General features: G+C 31.8%; 3 protein-coding genes across 3 annotated transcripts; 1 reads left to right on the forward strand and 2 right to left on the reverse strand.

The window, feature by feature from the left end:
* Nucleotides 1-3,317: 3,317 nt before the first annotated feature.
* Nucleotides 3,318-6,781, forward strand: LOC124939423. The gene is made up of 7 exons (XM_047479900.1): nucleotides 3,318-3,419; nucleotides 3,516-3,633; nucleotides 4,561-4,649; nucleotides 4,725-4,771; nucleotides 4,848-4,936; nucleotides 5,523-5,656; nucleotides 5,936-6,781. Exons 1-7 carry the CDS (start codon nucleotides 3,318-3,320, stop codon nucleotides 6,632-6,634), a joined length of 1,278 nt encoding a protein of 425 aa, XP_047335856.1. The 3' UTR covers nucleotides 6,635-6,781.
* Nucleotides 6,782-8,537: 1,756 nt separating this feature from the next.
* On the reverse strand, nucleotides 8,538-12,141 carry LOC124940146 (pentatricopeptide repeat-containing protein At1g63330-like). Its single transcript, XM_047480629.1, has 2 exons — nucleotides 11,163-12,141; nucleotides 8,538-10,952 (listed from the first exon to the last, which is right to left on the reverse strand). Exons 1-2 carry the CDS (start codon nucleotides 11,964-11,966, stop codon nucleotides 8,616-8,618), a joined length of 3,141 nt encoding a protein of 1,046 aa, XP_047336585.1. The 5' UTR covers nucleotides 11,967-12,141; the 3' UTR covers nucleotides 8,538-8,615.
* Nucleotides 12,142-14,402: 2,261 nt separating this feature from the next.
* On the reverse strand, nucleotides 14,403-15,188 carry LOC124939424 (AP-3 complex subunit sigma-like). Its single transcript, XM_047479901.1, has 3 exons — nucleotides 15,016-15,188; nucleotides 14,625-14,738; nucleotides 14,403-14,532 (listed from the first exon to the last, which is right to left on the reverse strand). The coding sequence occupies exons 1-3, from the start codon at nucleotides 15,186-15,188 to the stop codon at nucleotides 14,403-14,405; spliced, it is 417 nt and encodes a 138-aa protein (XP_047335857.1).
* Nucleotides 15,189-20,077: the final 4,889 nt, after the last annotated feature.

Raw genomic sequence — 20,077 nt, forward strand, 5'->3', positions numbered from 1 at the left:
TGAGAATTAGTTTATTAAATAATTTATCATTATTTCATTTATTTATTTATTAATCATAGCAATGAAATTATTTATTAAAATACCAAAATGTCCTCAATATTATGTAATTTTTTTTAATATTTTAAAGTTTTCAGGATGATAACTCAATTTTTCAAAACCTAAATCCGGATCCAATAAAAAAAAAGATTAGCTCAAATAAATACTAAGAGCTTGTTCGGTTGTTTTTTTAATCCAATCATAATCAAATATTTTTTTTATTAATTTTTGAATTTTAATTAATCAAAATAATAATATATCCTCTATTTAAAGAATAAATAAATAAATTTATTATTATTTTTAATACGTGTTAAGTCTTTATATATATATATCCTTAAAATCTCACTTATCAACATTATTTTTAAATAAATAAGTATATTAAAATTAATCCAAGCCAACAAACTCTTAATCATGCATCAAATTTTTTTTATAACATATTATCTTAAGTTACAAAGTTATCATTAAAGATGTCAATTTAAAAATCGTTAACGGTAACCTAACTGAATTGTCTCATTTGAGTCGGTTTTCCCCGGTTTGGACGGGATAGTATTTGTGTCCCCGGTCAGACCCGCCTAGATTTTACCCTGATTCCATCGAAACACTATAAACGCAATTAAATATATAAAATCATCAATATATTTATTTATTCATTATATTTTATAAGAGTTTTAAATATATTTAATTATAAAAATATAAAATTTCAATATATTACAATATAAATTATATTAAAAAATTCGTTTATATCTCATAATTTTATTATATACAATTATTTTTATAGAGAATATAGTATAAAAAATCGAACGGACAAGGATGGTAGTAAAAAAATCCCGAAGTGAAAACAGGGTGGGGAAGGTAAATGCATTCTCCGCCCCATTGCCGTCCCTAGTCAGTATTACCCCCACAATCATGACTTTTCATTTCAAGATAAGACATTAAAGTAAGAATTGAACTCGTAAACTTCAACCTCTTATAAATCATTTTTTTTATAAACTATATTGATGGTCACATTTTAAATAATAGACAATAAAAAAGAACTCAATTAACACATGTCAATATTATCATGCAATTATAAGTTTGGTATATATGGTCAAATTCTAAACAATTAACAAAAATGAAGCATCAAAACTGTCATAACTTGAGTTGGAATCGAACTAGTTAGAAGAACTTTCATCATGATCTAACTCAATAGTTACTGTCAAAAACTTCAAAACAAAACAAAAAAAGGTGTATGCTACTTCTAGCTACGGGTTTCATGAGTTCATGCATGGCACCATGTGTGTTCTCTGAATGTACTGTGTTTCATTATCTATCCATAACTCTGTTGGCAGTTACAATAGATGCCATAACTTTGTCTGTCAAGAACTTAAAAACGCATAAAGTTGGTATATCATCATCCATGATCATTACATCTGTACATACCCATCCAAATTAAGTACTTACTTTGTTCATCAATGATTATACACCACTACTCTCATCTCTGCCACCTTTTATCCTTTTCATTCATTATATATAATGTTAATATATATAGTCCCCACAAAATCATCCTAAAATCCCCGTGCCATTATACTCATCATCTCTTACAAATTTTACTTCTCTATTATTTTTTTTACCATTTTTCAAATTCAAACATTACTAGGGTAATTTTTGCGATTAGTCACTATAGCACGAGATTACATTGCCATTGATATTTGTGTCGGGATTTGAAAGAGATGGGTGCATTTGTCGATTTGTATAATGATTTGACTAGAATGGAGAGTTTTAACTCTAATTTTGTAATTTTGTATGGACTTTTATCATTTTAACACAAACATCTTGTTATAGCTAGCTTGTTTGCTTGGTTTGGATAAATGAAATAAAATATTATTAGAATATATTGTTGTAATTTTCTTTTATAGGATAACAAATTTCATTATTCTAAACAAATTCATAACATTAGTTGTCATGTTTTAATCGAAATAAAAATAACATTGAACCATAGAAAGAAAGAAAGCTCTAATTGTACTCAAAGCTTCAAGTCGGGAAAGACTTGAGATTAACTTGAAACTTGGTTTTCTTTCTTTACGATAAAAGTATTTAGATCAATTTTATCATTGATTTTTCAAACTTTGTTCTTTTTGTTTGTGCTCTAAACAATCAATTCCTTTGACATTTTCTCGTATCGGATGACAAATTCATCGTCACTGGTTCTACAACAAATTGAAATCATTGTTATTATTGTTAGAAGCTTATTTATAAGGTGCATACAATTTACTAATTCTTAACAAGTTTTCAACTCGATCCACTTTCATTGCTCTCCGTAGATGTTTGCTACAAGGTGGTGATGACCATTAGCATCGACATCTCCGTTAACGTTATAATCTTATCAATTGAGGATTTGTTGTTAAAAATAAACTCTAATCGAAAAGATTTAATAATCATTTAAAATTCATAATAACAAAGAATGATGTGTAACAAATCGAGCACACCAATCAAACCGTCTCGAGCTAATTTTTACCGAATAGTCAGAGTGGAAATGAAAACTATTTTTATCACAAAATTTGATAAGTAATGTCGAAAAAAATATATCAAGTGAAGATATATATATATATATATATATATATATCAAACTAGTAAAAAAACAAAATGACATCATAAGATGATACTTTTAATAATGGGTTTTTAAGTTACAAGATTAATTCAATAAATTTTTACTAGACAAATAAAAATAATCAAATTTATATTTATCTCCATTTTCTTTGTTTAAAATAAAATAAAATTGGAGACTAAAAATTTAATGTGAACCACTAAAATTTGAAAAAACAAATTCTAGGTACTATATATATTATGCTTAAAAAAAAGTAATTGTTTGGTCAAAGAAGAATTTATCTTTTACCCATTTGAAGATATTTTTTCAATGAAGCATTAAGTCCAATATAATAATATATATATTAATTTATTTGAAAGGTAATAATGAATAAAATATTTAAATATATATGACAAATGGGTGGACCAAAAAAAGACAATCTGTGAGTAATATTATTATTTAAAGTTAAAAAGTAGAAGGGCAAAAATGGAAAGTAAATAATAATAAACCAGCTTAGCCGGTTTACCTATTATGAATTACTCTCTCATTTTACAAACCCAACGGCTTCACTCATTCCCATCGCTATAAATACAGCTTTCACCATTCTCTCTATCTCATACAAACAAAAACATCTCTCTTTCTCTCTCTGTGTTTATCTCTTTCTCTCTCTTCTGAAACTGAATTCTAGTGTCTTTTGTCGGAATTCTTGATAATAGAAATGAAGAAAGAAAGACATGAACTTGATCTGTTGAAAGAGAAGGAGAGAGTTCAATTCGTACTTGAACTTATCCGAAAGCAAGCTCCTTTGTCTCTAAAACAGGTATTTTTTTTTTTGAAAAGGACAAGGTTTTACAGATTTTGATTCAAATGTACTATGATGATTTATGTTTTGTTTGATTTGATTTGATTTTGACAGGAGAAATTCTGTAATAACGCATGCGTGGAGAGGTTTCTGAAATCTAAAGGAGATAATATCAAGAAAGCTGCAAAACAACTTAGGGCTTGTCTCTCTTGGAGAGAGACTATTGGTATTGGTATGTATATCTATCATCTTATAATTTGAATTCTTAATCATCATTTTCAAAAATAAAAATGTAATCTTTTTTGGGTTTACTTTAAGCTTTTTCAGATTCTGTTTATAATTTGAATAACTTGTTTCTTTGAATTGAAAAAAATGGTGGGTTATAGCCTTATGAGATTATTTGAATACTTGATTAATTTGAACTTAACACTTTGTTTATTTTCAGTTAAAGTGTTTGGAACAACCCCGCAATTAATAAAAGTAGGGTTGTTTTATACGTTTTTGTGTACTTTTTTTTATTTAAATTTGTTACCGTTGTTTGTAAAATGTACAACGGTAATTTTTATTTTATTGTATTTTATTTTACTTTATTAGGAAGATATAGTTTATAATGAAAATAATAATGAATATTTTGACTGATAAAAGTGGATTGAAAATTATTTGAAAATTCAAATTTGAATATGATATATGAATTGTTTTTTTCTTTTTTAGTTTTGAATTTGACGTTAAAGTGTTATACCAACCCCGTAATTAATAAAAGCGAGGATTTTTAATGTAGTTTTACACTTTTCATTTTAATATTTTTTTTACCGTTGTAACAAATATTCAACGGTAATTTTTATTTTGTGTTTGACTTAATTTTATTTCTTTTTAGGAAAAAATATTTTAATTGATAAAACTATTGATGATTTTTTTGTAAGACTATTTGAAAATCCCTAAATGTATAAGATATGACAGGCTTGTAATTTGCTTTTTCAGTTTTGAATTTTACGTTAAAGTGTTCTAACAACCTTATAATAAATATAAACGAGGTTTTCACACGTAATTTTACACTTTTCATTAAAATAATTTTACCGTTGCAACAAACGTCTTAAGATAATTTTACTTTTTGCAATTAAATAAAATTTCATATTTTTCTCATTTAAAAAATATTATGCAGATAATTTGATGGCGGATGAGTTCGCCGCCGAGCTAGCAGAAGGGGTTGCATACGTGGCTGGTCACGACGAGGAATCCAGACCCGTTCTTGTAATTTATCGAACTATTTTGATTTTTATTCGATATAAAAGTATGACTGACCAATTATTTTTTATTTTGTTATAGATTTTTCGAGTAAAGCAAGACTACCCGAAATTTCATTCACAGAAAATGTAAGATAAATGAATATTATTAATATATATATAATTAAGTTATTGAAGTTCTGAAAATTTAATTTTTTTTTTTTAGGTTTATTCGCTTGTTGGTGTTTACATTGGAGGTGGCCATCCAAACGATGCCCAGAAATGTTTCTGAATTTGTTCTGCTCTTCGATGCAAGTGAGTTTTACTATAATACCCTTTTTATGTTGAATTATTTGAATATTAATTAATAAAAAATAAAAATTTTAAATTAATTTTTATAAAATCAAATTATTTCCATCTTTTCAGAATTCTCTCTCCACAGGCTTTGACTCAGTTGTACAGAGATTGTACAGTTATTAATGTAGTTTCTTACATTCCCATGAAATGTCAAAAGATATTAAATTAATAGAATTAATTAATTTAATAAATGAAGTATAAAATGGAATAAAGTGGTAATTATTGAACAGCAAACACTTTTGTCAGATCTTGCCCGGAGTGCCCTTGATAGGTCAGGGTCCGGGAAACTAAAGTGGTCGGGTCCATAGGGTTTAAACCGTCATTATCCCCAATTATATTCTTCCAACCCCAGCTTTTTTCCTTAAAGTAAAAGTCCTCGTTTGACAATATAAAAAAAAAACACAGAACTAGATATTATTGTTTTCAGATTTTTCTTACCCAAAATTTACTTTTAACTTTTTTTTACTTGAAATGGTTACAAAAATGTTTTTGGTGATTTGAATGTTAATTTTATATATGTACTTTGTTTGGTTGGCATGATTAGGCTTTTATCGCTCGGGTTCAGCTTTCATGAACGTGTTGTTGGCGATGCTTAAGCTCGTAGCTGAGTATTATCCCGGGAGACTCCATAAGACATTCGTCATCGATCCACCCGCGTTATTTTCTTATCTTTGGAAGGTAATTTCAATTTCTCGATTATCTACCGTACATCATATAAAATTAAAGATGACCCTCAATTTCAATATGAAAATCAAACAAGGGTTTTGTGTTTGGTACATGGTCCGTGATTGGCGGTGTAGGGCAATCAATCCTAGCCGTCCAAACATACTTTTGTTTGATTGTTGATTGTCCATTTGTTTTGAATAGAGATTAGTACTAGGTTGGTTTGACATTTTTAATTATAGTTAATAGTTTCTATAAGGGCACACATTTATTTTTTTGAAAAATGAAATGCAGGGAGTGCGTCCGTTTGTAGAGTTGGCACATGCGACCTCGTTGGTGTCGTCACTCGATTACGAAGAGCCGTTGGATTCGAACAACTTCACTGCCTGTCCACGAGCCTCATCCCTCCGATTCGAATCCTCGTCCTCATCCTCCGGCCTTAAATCAACGGCCAAGATTGGATCTTGTTCATCATCCCGTTTCACTTTCACAGTCTCCCATAACTTGGATTCCCTCAAGCCGTGGCATCTATCCTTTGCTGACTCATCAGCCTCTAAGGTGGGCCCCGCCATGATCTCGCCACTCAATGCCAGGTCACTCTCCTTCGCGTCCCCGCTGGCAAGGTCGACGGCGCCACGTGGCAACCTCAACTCTATCCGTAAGCCGTCCACGCCGTTGCCACAGAGGTCCAGAAGGATGGACGTGGACGTGACGTCATCCGCCGCCGTGAATAGCCACCCTAGGACTCCGATCCCGAAGCCGTCTTCCACGTCATTCTTCCAATCTCCGGCGGTGTTCTTCAGAAGGGAGAGCCACGTCAGCAAGAAGGCGGAGAAGACTCGGGAATCGTTTGGGCCGTTGATGAGGTTTTACTGTCGACCGTACGATGAGATGATTTATAGGTCAAAGATGAGGCCGCCGCTCGGTGGACTCATCTCGATCGTTCCATCGCAACTCAAACGCCGCCACATGTCGTTATCTCAACGGTTCTGATCATCTGAGTAAAACTATTACTATTAATATCATTACATATGTTATTTAATTTCTTTTCACAGCAAATTGAGATTTGACTGACGAAATAGGGCAGTACTAATAATAAACTTCATCTATAAATATTTATGTTTTTTTTTTTTTAATTTAATTAATATGGTTAAAAAGTAATTTATTATAATATTAATGTGCTCTTTTATTTATATAGGGAAGAAGATAGTGTGATTGAACATATTTTTTTTTTACCTAATTAAAACTCAATATTTTCAAACGATTAAAGTCTAATAAAGATTTTATCCAACACTCAGATTAAAAATGAAAAAAAATCAAGCAGGTTTATAATACTGTCTAGATTTTTAAATAAAAAAGGATATATATTAGTTATAGAAAATAATAAAAGTGATAAATTTGAATTTGATAAAATCCAAGAAAGAAATCAATAATTAAAAAAGATGGGAGGAGCCCTAGGAGTTAATAATGAGGAATATATGTATGATTTTAGAGATTGATGAATTGAAATTAAAATGAAAGATACAGCTGGGCTATATATTCATATGTTAGATGTTGGGAAGCCAAACAAGACTGACCCCAATTAATTAATTAATTAATTAATCAAACTCATGTGTTTGTTTGTCTGTCTATCCTTGTCTTCTAACAAGTTGTATACATTCTATCGAGGTTAATGGACAACGGGTCCTTTCAATTCTCACATAAAACGTTAATTTTAAGTTGAAACGGAGATTATGAGGTATTCTATCTTTTAACATTCGAAAAAGAAGAAAAATAGTTGGGTGATTTGAACAAATGGGTGAGTCACATTCCGCATTTGTAGCTGGTTATATGCATGGAAATTAAGTGTGGTTTGGAGGTTAGCCTTTGGTTTTATTCAATCAGCCAGACAGCCTTGGTCTCTGATTTTGAGGTCATTATAAAATATGATGAATTAATTGTTTAAAAACTATGTCAGCGATATTTTATGACAAATCTTTATGAAAATCATACGTACATTTTTCTTATTAATAATTTGTAATTTGTAATTCCCCACCACACACATGCATACTACCTTACAAACAGCTAACCATCAAATTCAAAACACATCATCAATCCGCCCCTTTAATGTGCACATGGATGGGATCATATATATACATGGATCGTCTAAGTAGCCTCGTGATATAGTCAATGATAAACTCGTAACTTATAATGTTTACATTTAAAAAATAAGAGGGAAATTTAGAATGAATTAGTTAATTAGTTTGTAATTTAACATAACTCACCCACCAAATTATTGTTAAGTAATTTATTTTGTTGTTGTAAATGAAAAATTAATTATTTATAAAGTGGTTTTTACTGATGCTTTTAAATGGAATGGATGTAAAAATAGTATTAATATATATAAAAATAATTATATTTTTTTTTACAACGTGACAGAAAATGTTATTAGAAAGAGAATGTTATTAGTAATAAAATCTAACAAATATTTCCATAAAATTTATACATACAAATAAATTCGGTTATTTATGTTTTGCGAAATTATTACCACATTCAAAATATATCGTTTTCAAGCTTCTTTATTTGATGCAATGTCTCCTTCTATATATTACATAGAACCCAATAATTTTGATATATAAATTTTGCCTAAATAATCATAAGAGTCATGGAAAGTCAAAATAAAAATAAAATGAAGTTTGCTTACAAGTTAAAAATGCTACAGGTTAAATGATAATAAATATATTTGGACATTGATTGGTTGGATGCAAATTGGATGCCTATTTAAATATTCCTTCTTAATCCATCAACAAAACACTTATGTAATTACCTTTTTTTTTTTTTAAATGATATGTATATAAAAAATATTTGTTTAAGCACAATCTCATATCTTAAAACAGAAAAAGACAATAGAGTTAAGTAATAGAGTCACCCAAGTATGATCACTATCATTTTTAACTCAAATATTTCAATTCAATACAATTCTTCCATTTTCTTCTCAAATCACCTTAGAAACCTCCTGTTGAAAACTAGGCAAGATCTCTTCAACATTATCATGTTCAGAAAAAAGACACAAACATTTGAGAATTGTATCAGTAATTTCTTCGTTAAGACGAAACCCATCAGCTGCCATCCGTCTAAGCAAACCAATTATTTCTTCCTTTTCACCCATCGCAAGAAAACCGTTTAGCAAAGAATCGTATACAGCAGCAGTAGGACCATAACCGCAAGCCACCATCCTCTCGAAGGTGGCTTTTCCCGCCTGCCAATGTCCTAATTTCATAAATCCATTTACAAGTGTTGAAAAGGTCACAACATTAGGTTCCACGCCCATTTGAAGCATTTCCTCGAATAATTGTTCCGCCGATTGTAGATCATTCGCTCTTAGAGTTGCATGAATTATGATATTGAAAGAGAAAACATCCGGTTTACTGTCTGTTTTGCTCATCGCTAAAAAGAAACTTTTTGCCTCCTCCAAACTACCTTCTTTGCAGAGAATTTCTAGTAACTTGTTGTAATGACGAGTTGCAAGCAGAATTCCACGATTCGTCATGTGAATCAAAAGACCTTTCGCAATGTTCATCATTCTCAATCGGCAGAATCCATTTATCAACGCTGAATAAGTGTATGAATCCAGAACTAATCCCATTTCAAGCCCATTCTTCAATAACTTCATTCCTTCACCAACATCTCCTTTCTTCAAATGAGCATGTATTAGTATATTAAGAGGAAATATTTCTCTCATGTTCATTTCACGATGAATCTCCATCGCTTTCTTTAGACGACCTTCTTTACATAGCCCGTAAATTAAAGCTGTTAACAATTGATGATTTGGCTCTACACGATTCTCGTCTTTCAACATCAAAGATACTAACCTCACCGCCTCATCAACCTTCCCATTCTTGCAAAGCCCCCAAGCTAATGAATTGTAAGAAACAATGTCGATTTTATTATTATTCCCTTTAGTCATTCTTTCAAAGACTCTTAAAGCTTCGGTAACCATACCAGATTTACAAAATCCATTGATTAGTGAAGTATATGTTATTTTGTCTGACTCTTCACCATTCTCCTCCATTAAGTCTACTAACCGCATGGCATCCATAGGCCTTCCATCTTTACACAGCCCATCGATTAAAACGCTATAGATTACCAGATTCTGTTTTATTCCTCGGTGTGACATCACATTGAATAACTCGCTAGCTTCCTCCCATCGCCTCATTTTGCAAAGATACTGTAATAAACTTGAATAAATGAATGCGTCCGGTTCAACTCCTTTTTCCAACATCATATCGTAAAGTTTCTTTCCCTCGTCGAAATTCTCAGCTTTGCAAAATCCATTTACAAGTGCACTGTAAGTAATAACATTCGGATTGAGGCTCTTAAGCTTCATGTCATCAAACAAATCTATTGCTTCTCCCATTTGACCCTTTTCACAAAGCCCGTTCATAAGAGTGGTGTAGGTAACAACATCCGGATTGAAGCCCTTCAGCTTCATGTCATCAAACAAATCCATTGCTTCTCCCATTCGACCCTCTTTACAAAGCCCGTTCATAAGAGTGTTATAAGTAGAAACATTCGGATTCATGCCCTTCAACTTCATGTCATCAAACAAATACATTGCTTCTCCCATTCGACCCTCTTTACAAAGTCCGTTCATAAGAGTGTTGTAAGTAAGAACATTCGGATTGAAGCCCTTCAGTTTCATGTCATCAAATAAATCCATTGCTTCTCCCATTCGACCCTCTTTACAAAGCCCGTTCATAAGAATGTTGTAAGTAAAAACATCCGGATTGAAGCCCTTCAGCTTCATGTCGTCAAACAAATCCATTGCTTCTCCCATTTGACCCTCTTTACAAAGCCCATTCATAAGAGTGTTGAAAGTAATCACATTGGGATTGAAGCCCTTCAGCTTCATGTCATCTAACAAATCCATTGCTTCTCCCATTCGACCCTCTTTACAAAGCCCGTTCATAAGAGTTGTGAAAGTAATCACATTGGGATTGAAGCCCTTCAGCTTCATGTCATCAAACAAATCCATTGCTTCTCCCATTCGACCCTCTTTACAAAGTCCGTTCATAAGAGTTGTAAAAGTAATCACATTGGGATTGAAGCCCTTCAGCTTCATGTCATCAAACAAATCCATTGCTTCTCCTATTCGACCCTCTTTACAAAGTCCGTTCATAAGAGTTGTGAAACTAATCACATTGGGATTGAAGCCCTTCAGCTTCATGTCATCAAACAAATCAATTGCTTCTACTATTTTACCATTTTCACAAAGCCCGTTCATAAGAGTGTTGTAAGTAATAACATCCGGATTGAGGCTCTTAAGCTTCATGTCATCAAACAAATCTATTGCTTCTCCCATTTGACCCTTTTCACAAAGCCCGTTCATAAGAGTGCTGTAGGTAACAACATCCGGATTGAAGCCCTTCAGCTTCATGTCATCAAACAAATCCATTGCTTCTCCCATTCGACCCTCTTTACAAAGCCCGTTCATAAGAGTGTTATAAGTAGAAACATTCGGATTCATGCCCTGCAACTTCATGTCATCAAACAAATACATTGCTTCTCCCATTCGACCCTCTTTACAAAGTCCGTTCATAAGAGTGTTGTAAGTAAGAACATTCGGATTGAGGCCCTTCAACCTCATGTCATCAAACAAATCCATTGCTTCTCTCATTCGATCATTTATACAAAGCCCGTTCATAAGAGTTGTGAAAGTAATAACATCCGGATTGATGCCCTTCAGCTTCATGTCGTCAAACAAATCAATTGCTTCTCCCATTCGACCCTCTTTACAAAGCCTGTTCATAAGAGTGCTGAAAGTAATCACATCAGGCAATACAGACCCTCTGCACCATTCATTGAAAACCTTTACAGCTCTTGAAGTATCACCATTTCGACAAAGTCCATTTAAAACAACATTTATACAAAACGTGTTAACTTGAAAACCACACTTCACCATCGTGCCCAACACTCCAAAAGAAAAATCGGGCTTATTTGAATGAAGGAAAAACTCGATCAGAACTTGCAATGATATGAAACTGCAAAAAACTTGAATACCCTTCATCTTATTGTAGATATTGATAACCATGTTATACTTCTTTGACTTTGAAAATGTTTGTAAAAGAAAATCGCATGTTGATTCAGAAGGCAGGCCGTGGATTTCAACAGCTTGATTAAAGAGGAGCAAAGCATCTTCGAGTCGGGGACTGGATTTATCACATAATGATCTAATTTGGGTTTCTATGTCATTGAAACTTGATTCTAAGGTTGCTGAAGATAAGCTTTTTGTGTGAGGACGAAACAAGAGATAGCAATTGCTGCAAAGTTGCTTCCTAATAACCATTTCACTACTTTCTCAAAATGATTTACCCAGAGAGTGAAAAAAACACTGAACGGAGACGTTTACCGGGTAGAGGCCATTCTTTCCCGTCGCCGCCGCCGTCCAAACACGGGAACGGACTGAGTCTCCGACCGAATTACTGCAGATAACTCGATGGTGGATCGAGATCGTTGTTCAATTCCTCGTAGACCAAACCCTAGCCAGGTATTTCTCCAAATATTCCTGAAATCTTAACAGTCTTTGTTAACTTGCTCCTCTCTCTTTTTCATTCGAGCTAAAATTTTCATTTACTTTTCCAAGTGTAATTTTTTTACCTTAAGTTACTATATAATGTCTAGTTAAATCAACTGATAAAATAAATGATTTTTTTTTTTATATTATTTGATTTTATTCTAAACTCAATTTTTATTTATTCCGAAATCAAATTATATGATCATCTTTATTTTTATTTTGGTAATACAATTATTTTTTCATCTCTTCCTAGATTTAAGAATTTTCACCATAAAAAAAAATACATTCTAAGTAATATAATGGATGGTTTAAGTGTTTTAAGAATTCGTTAATTTTACTCATTCACGTTAAAATTTGCGTGTCTTTATATCATGTTAAATCTTAGTTGATTGAATACTTATAGATTTATAAATGTGACACTAAATAGAAATAATCATTTATACATTATTATTTATGTAATTTTTTTTATCAACAAGTGAATTTAGAGTAGAATATATTTATTTTGCTTGTTTATATTAATGGAGAGAGTAATATCAATATAATGATTATATTTTAATAGCGGTTAACGAAATCAAGAAGATAAAACTGATAGAGAAATGAACTTTATTATGCAATAGGGATAATAATGTTTTTATTCATGCAGTGAAAAAATGAATGTGAATGGTCTATTGAGCAAATTTTAAGATTTATATACTCATTAGAATTGCAACAATAAATTGTTTCTAATCAAGTAGACGATAAGTTTGATGTAACAAGATAAAAAAATATATATTAGAGTCATGGTTACCCAAGGATGACATTATCTTTGTTGAGTTCCTCTAGATCAATGGTAAGAGCTTTGGACAATGATTTCATTGGGTGTAAGAGGGTGGGAATGGCTGAATATTAGTAACTTTAGGCCAACAATCCGATTAAAAAAACTAACATAATTAATGAATATTCTGATTTCAATAAAATAAGATGTTATGATTACACTATGATTGCTTTTAATGTGTAATATAAAGACCATATCTTTAGTGCGCGCTAATGTTATTTAATAATACTGCAGAAAAATTAATTAATTATATATATAATAAATGCGATCATTTTATATATATACAAGTTGGTTTAGACATACATATTTCATCAAATTTGGGATTTAAGCTATCATATACCATTAGGACCATATTTATCTCATATTTATTAATTAAGATCAGATCTAGACAATTTCTATATTTGACAATAAAACAATAATTAAATTACAGACAACAACAATCAATTAACGTCTACCGCGTTTTTACTTTTATTCTACTTGTGACCTTCTGCTCAAATGAAATATCCCATATCTGGCAGAACTTTTTATTCTCTTAAATCCTTTCGATTCTTCTCCAGGATTGAATGAGTGCATTTCCATCTAAAGTTATATCTCTCCAAGTATCTCCAGCAGTTCTACTTCTTTCACTGTGAGTTCTTGAATTTTTTCTTTCCAGATATTGTAGATTACTGCTCAAAAGTAACATTTTAACATACTTACATAGAATGATCTTCCTTTACTTTATTCTTTATCCACTCTTGGGTTTCTTCCAATATTCTTGAAAAATTGATGATGTTCATGTTTGCAGCATACATCCTCCAGATTTGTATTACAAAAGAGCATTCCCCAAATAAATGGTTTATGCTTTCCTCAACTCCCGAACATAGGACACAGTTGATATCATGAATGTTTATGTATTTTCGAACTCTGTCTTTTGTAGTCAACATTTTCCTGTATACCAGCCAGAGAATAAATTAGTGACGAAGAATAATCTTTGGAGACCATACCACATTATGCTCCTGTCCTCTTGTTATAACCATTTCCCATGTCTTTCCTGTAATAAACTTCTCATTGTTTTCTGTTTTCCAGCATATTTCATCATTACTTTCATTGAGTTGCTTCTGCCTCATTAGGTTTAGGTTTATAAATTAAGTTATATTTATTAAATTAAGAGAAAATATGGATATGAGATATAGTATATTCATATTTTTACTACTTTGGTAAGCCTGAAATTCAATCAATACTAATTCACTTATTGTTTATTTTTTCTCTCATATCTCCTTTTTTTTAAGGATAATTGGATATGCATCTTAAATATGGATATTAAGCATAATTTGATCCATAATTTTATATATTATCTTAAAACAAAGGGGTTCTTTACAAATATGTTGTCAAATCAAAACCATCATTGATTATCATTCCAGAAGAACAAGAAATTCTAGTAAAAGATTATGATCAAAGATGGTAGAATTGGATGAACTATCTTCCCTGCCAGGCATTATTGATTTTGGAACTAGTGATATTGAATTTGCAGCCTTCTCCAACCTACATGAAACTTGAGAAGTCATTATCATCACGCAAAATAAAAGCGTGTTATTAAGAAAGGACAATGGAAACAACATCAGAAGGATGCAGACCTAGTTATTTCTTGTACAACCTTCACTACATATACATAGGAAGAATCTGTCTCCAAAACTTGACCTCCCAACACAATTTCATCTATAATAGCATGCACCTGTAAAACAGTAAGCCTATATATATCAAATATACAACAAAGTTTACTTAATCATAAGTTTGTATTGTCTCGAATAATGTGACTTCTTTCAATAACGAGTTCATTTCTATACATAAGTGAATATATTGAGCTTATGCAATGGCTACATAAAACGAAGAAGATGATAAAAAATTCTTCAAAAAGGGTACTTAGAAAATGTGAAATCAAGAATGAAAATTTATAACAATGTACCTTGCATAAGATCTAGCATCGCTAGTTCATTTTCGTAGGTATCAAATACAAAGACAAAGTACAGTGTTGCAAAGGTCTTGCAGACAAGCATAGCATCCTGCAATAATGGGAGTATAATATCAACCTCTACATCCAAATCAACATTTTGGATCTCATTGCTACCAAAATGAAGATGTAATACACTAACTTGATAATCGTAGAATTTGACCAGACGAGGCTTACCTTGATCATTCATCACTATCACTGCTCGTATCATTCTCTCAAGCTTTTCTCGCGACGTGACCTATAAATCCAGCGAATTTCAGATTTCGAACAAGCCTGAAAATGCAATCTCAACACTCAAAATCCTTTCATTGGCAATCCAACTTCAATTTTTCTTTTTTCTTTTGATAAACAACTTCTATTTCTCTCTCTCTATTTGTAGATTAAACTCAAATAACAATAAAATGCAATTACTAACTATAAATGGTCTTGTCGCGAGACGCAACCGCATTCGCGAGACATACCCACGAGACGCACCCGCATTCGCGAGACGCACCTAGAATCCGCCGCAACAGAGACATTTAACCAATCAATCTCTAAACCCTAAACCTAACAAACAATGCGTTCAAAAAAAATAAACAACAAGTGAAGGACAAATGAAGCATACCAGTAGTAGCGGACATCATGGTTGCCTGCCTTCGCTGGGATTCCGACGTCCTTCGCTAGGATTCCGACGTCGTCGGGGGTCCGTCTTCTTTTTAGAGAGGAGGAGAAGGGAGAAGACGTGAAGAGAGTAAATAGAGAAAAAAAGAAAAGAAAATGGGAAGAAATTGATTTTTTTAATTATATATCAAGGGCATTGTGGATTTTTCACAATGCACTTAGTTGCGTGACGCAACTAGAGGCAACTAGAGGTTGCGTGACACAACGGGGGCATTTTTGTTCAAAAAAAATAATTGTCACCAGCGCATTTAATTTTATGCGTTAACACTTATAGCAAATAAGGCCCTTTTTAGAGTCATTTCGAGTTAGAGCATCATATAGTAATTGAGTTATTCTTAACTAATGAAAATTATAATATAATATAATATATTTTAATTAGAATAATTATTAAATAAATACCAAACAAACTAAGTCATGATATTTTAGAATAAAATATTTTAATTTTTTAAAATAAGATTAACAAATTTAATTTAAATTTGAAATAATCAAATAAAAATTCGATTAAAAAAATCTTTACTTAAACTAATTAAAAATATTATTTATTTGATAAAGAGTTGATAATTGATTTTTAGTTTAAATTGTGAATAAAATATATGCGTATAAAATGTATTTTTAACTAGAGTTTCATTTTGTTTTGTAATTTAGTGATATTCGAGAAATGTATGAGTTAAAAACGGTCTTCACTTTATAAAATCTTAACTTTTGAAAGTTGTTTGTATAACGTTTTATTTTAACCAATTATTCTTCATATTCTAGACATGTATATGTTTTTTTTTTGTATTTAAAAACTGCGAAAACAATATTTAAATGATGATACTTGTAGCTGATCATGACGATGATTAAGGAGAAATGTACCTAAAAAATATCAGTTAAAGACATAAGAGTTTAAAAATAAATCACAAACAAGTCCTTATTAAAATAGATTTTATGAAATATTATAAAAATATTTTAAAATCATTTTCTATTTTTTTTCTTAGATTTTTAAAAAATGATTTAGGATTCCAAACTTACAAAAAATAATTGTGAAATTAAGAAATGTAACCAAACATGCCCTAAGTCTCGTGTTCTCGGTCCTGAATGCGATTTCCATCGGCTGGGGTGCTGAAACCCTCGGTCTTGGGTTGGAACTCCTCGATCGAGTTGGAAGAATCAACGGTCGGGGTGTTAAAGACCCTAGGTCGGATGCAGGAGTCATCGGTCCTAGGTGCGAAGTTATCTGTCATAGGTGCGGAAGACTCTCGGTCGGGTATAGGAATCATTAGTCGGGTGCAGGATTCATCGGTCATGGGTTAGCCCTGGGCTAACTTTCCTCGGTCCTAGGTATGAATAACACTCGGACATGGGTTATCCTTGGGCTAACTTCTGTCGGTACTGAGTGCGAAGAACACTCGGTCTTGGGTTAGCCTTGGGCTAACTTTTATCGGTCCTAGATGCAAATGATTCTCGGTCCAGACTTGACCCGGTCTAGGTTTCTCAGTCCTCAAGAACATCAAACAACTACAGGTTTGATGATTTCGTTTGAGGCATGCATCCTTTGATCCAAGGGCATGGGAAGCATCTTATAGTTCCTAAGATCATTTAGAACATCATCCTGATGTGTAAACTTTTCAACTATTTTTGAATACCTTAGAATTTTTTTCCCATTCTCATTCGATCGGGATGAGGTTCCATTCAACCCAAATATTTTTGTCATAAAAAAACTAGTTTATGATTTTTCGGTTTTAATGAAGTGTAAAGAGTTTGTCAATAGCTTTCTTATGCTTCATATAGTTGAATGAAACTAAAACATGAACACTAGTTGTTCATTTTGACCAATTCAATAACTGAATTTTTTTATAAAAAAAATTAGTTTTGGATCCAACATGATCGGGATGGATTGGAACTGGTCCAAATAGGTTCTCAACATCATTAGAAATATGCAAGGAAGTTTTCTGAAAACTCGATTTTGAAAATTTTCAAAATCAAATTTTGGGATTTCCAATTTAAGATTATTTATCTAGTTTTGTTTCAACAGAAAGCTTACAAATGATTCTAGGATCATTTTCCAATCAAGAAATCGAATAATAAGTCAATGTATGATAGTGGAAAAAACTAAAATATAAAAAAATCAATTTAATCTGATAATGAGAATTACATGGTAATTGAAATTTTATTATGCGTTGGAGAACACTCCTTAACTCTTAGAGAAACTTTCTGAATGTCTGAATCAACACCTTACAGCATTACACAAAAGTTCTGAACTTTCAGAAAAGTTTAAAGAGCTTGCGGATTTATCTTTGGAGGTGATTGAGGGCTTGATATTGGATCTCTTGTCTTTGGTTTTCTTAGATAAAGCTATTTATAGCCACCCAAGATTAGTTCATCAACCAAGTGGGTTGGATTAAGTCAAACAGTCATTGATGGCGTTTTGTCTGTTCTCCGTCCAGTTGCTGGTATAGGCCATGATGATGCTCCTAGGCGTAGGGAAAATAATCACCGGAGTAGAGTGATCATGTCACATTTTTAAAGGAAGTTTAAAGGTGAAAAAACGACAAAGTTCCATCTTTGAAAAATCAAAGACATCTTTGTAAAATCAAAGATGGATGCGGATGTTTATCCATTCTCGTCGCGAGGAATACGAAGATGCAAGGTGAAACGACGTCGTCTCGAGCTTCCACGTTTGAGCATCATGGAAGGGCCAAAACGACAAAGCTTTGGGCGCACCGGACCATGGGCGTTCCTTCAGCGCTCAGGCGTTCCATCTGCTTGGATGAGACGGTGTTAGAGCATCTGTTTGGTGATCTGTTGCTTCGTAAATGTGTCTTCCTCCATTTAACGGGTGACACTATGTGTTCCCGAGTGTTGGATGATGATCTAACGCTCATCTGATGGCCATGGCTTTTACTGCATCGATTCTTTCGAATTTCGGCCACACAAGATCACAAGTAATTTTTCAGCCTTGGAACTTATTTGAAATTGATTTTTTAATCCTTTTTGCTTCATTTTCAACCTACACAATATATAAAATATTTTTAATAAATATGACATTTATTTTTCCAGTTTATTTTATTTTATTTGTATATTTTTGGGGTTTATTAAATAATTTATTTTGGAGAAGAGGGATACAACATTTATTCTAAATTATTTATTTTAATCACATTAATTTTCTTAAAATTAATTCGAGATAAAATAACATTTGTCCCAATTTTATTTTTATTTTTTTTCTTGGCATTATCTTAATTAATTGGGATTTCATTATCACAATAATTAATACGATTAATTATTTAATCTTGTTTTGGCCTTATTTTAATTTATTTTGATTTTATTTTCTCAAAATAATTATTTAAAATTTATAAATTGGGTAAGTAAAATTTTGGTGCTTACTAATATAAATTGTAATTTTTTCCACACTAATAATATAAAATATATATTTAATTTGATTATTTTGCATTAGTATACTTACCTGCCAAATGAACATTTTGATGTCATCTATGATAAACGAGAACCTTGTACTCAACCGATGAAGAAGGTAGAATGAAACTATGGTTATGGCTACATACGTCACACCAACAACCACAGTGGAGATGAGAGAAGTATCGCCACAAATCCCAATTATTTTGAAAAAGATTGGAGCATAAAATATAATGACATTAACTTCGACAGACTATTGAATATTGAGACGAGGATGGACATTATCAAGTGAGGTCAATGCTAGTGTTGCAACATATTTTCCCACAAATTTCTCGCCTGCTCAATAGATTCCATGAGATTATTACATTACTAATCTACATCCTCGCCCCTTAATCGGTAGAACATGTGTTAGAAAAAAAATAGATCTGTATGGATACGACAGGAAAAATAAAGTTCCACAAACGATTGTATCTAAATGAACATGTTTGAAAACTTATCGAGATAAAGTTGAGGCGTGCTGGGCACTGTCCTTAGAGAGATTTCGCCTCCTCGAGTAGATTATTCGTTGCGGTAGGATGTTAGTGACACTCCCTCTCAAAATTCAACAACTCTTCCCGTTAATGTCGCAATCTGCTTAACGAGGCTTAGAGGATAATAGCTTTGGATGCTCTCGAGAATGTTGATTGTTCTTTTTGAAAAAGTATATCTATAATCTTTTTCTACCTCTAGTATATATAGATATATAAAAATATACTGACAAAACGTTTTCAATAATTGATCACAAATATTGCAAATCAATCCCACAAATTAAGATATTAGTAACGGTAATTAAATATCTTAATTGATCACAATTAATTCAAAATCAATCCCAAACGGTAATTGAAGATTTGATTTTGGCTGTTAATATACGTAAATCTTTAATTTGAACGTTGTAAATTAATTCCATAATTTAGGATGATTAAAATTAAAATAATAATTTAGAAATAACTATTATTAATATTTATCCAACAATCCCCACATATTTCAAAA

Source organism: Impatiens glandulifera, chromosome 5, assembly GCF_907164915.1.
Source record: "Impatiens glandulifera chromosome 5, dImpGla2.1, whole genome shotgun sequence".
In the NCBI taxonomy this organism is placed as follows: Eukaryota; Viridiplantae; Streptophyta; class Magnoliopsida; order Ericales; family Balsaminaceae; genus Impatiens; species Impatiens glandulifera.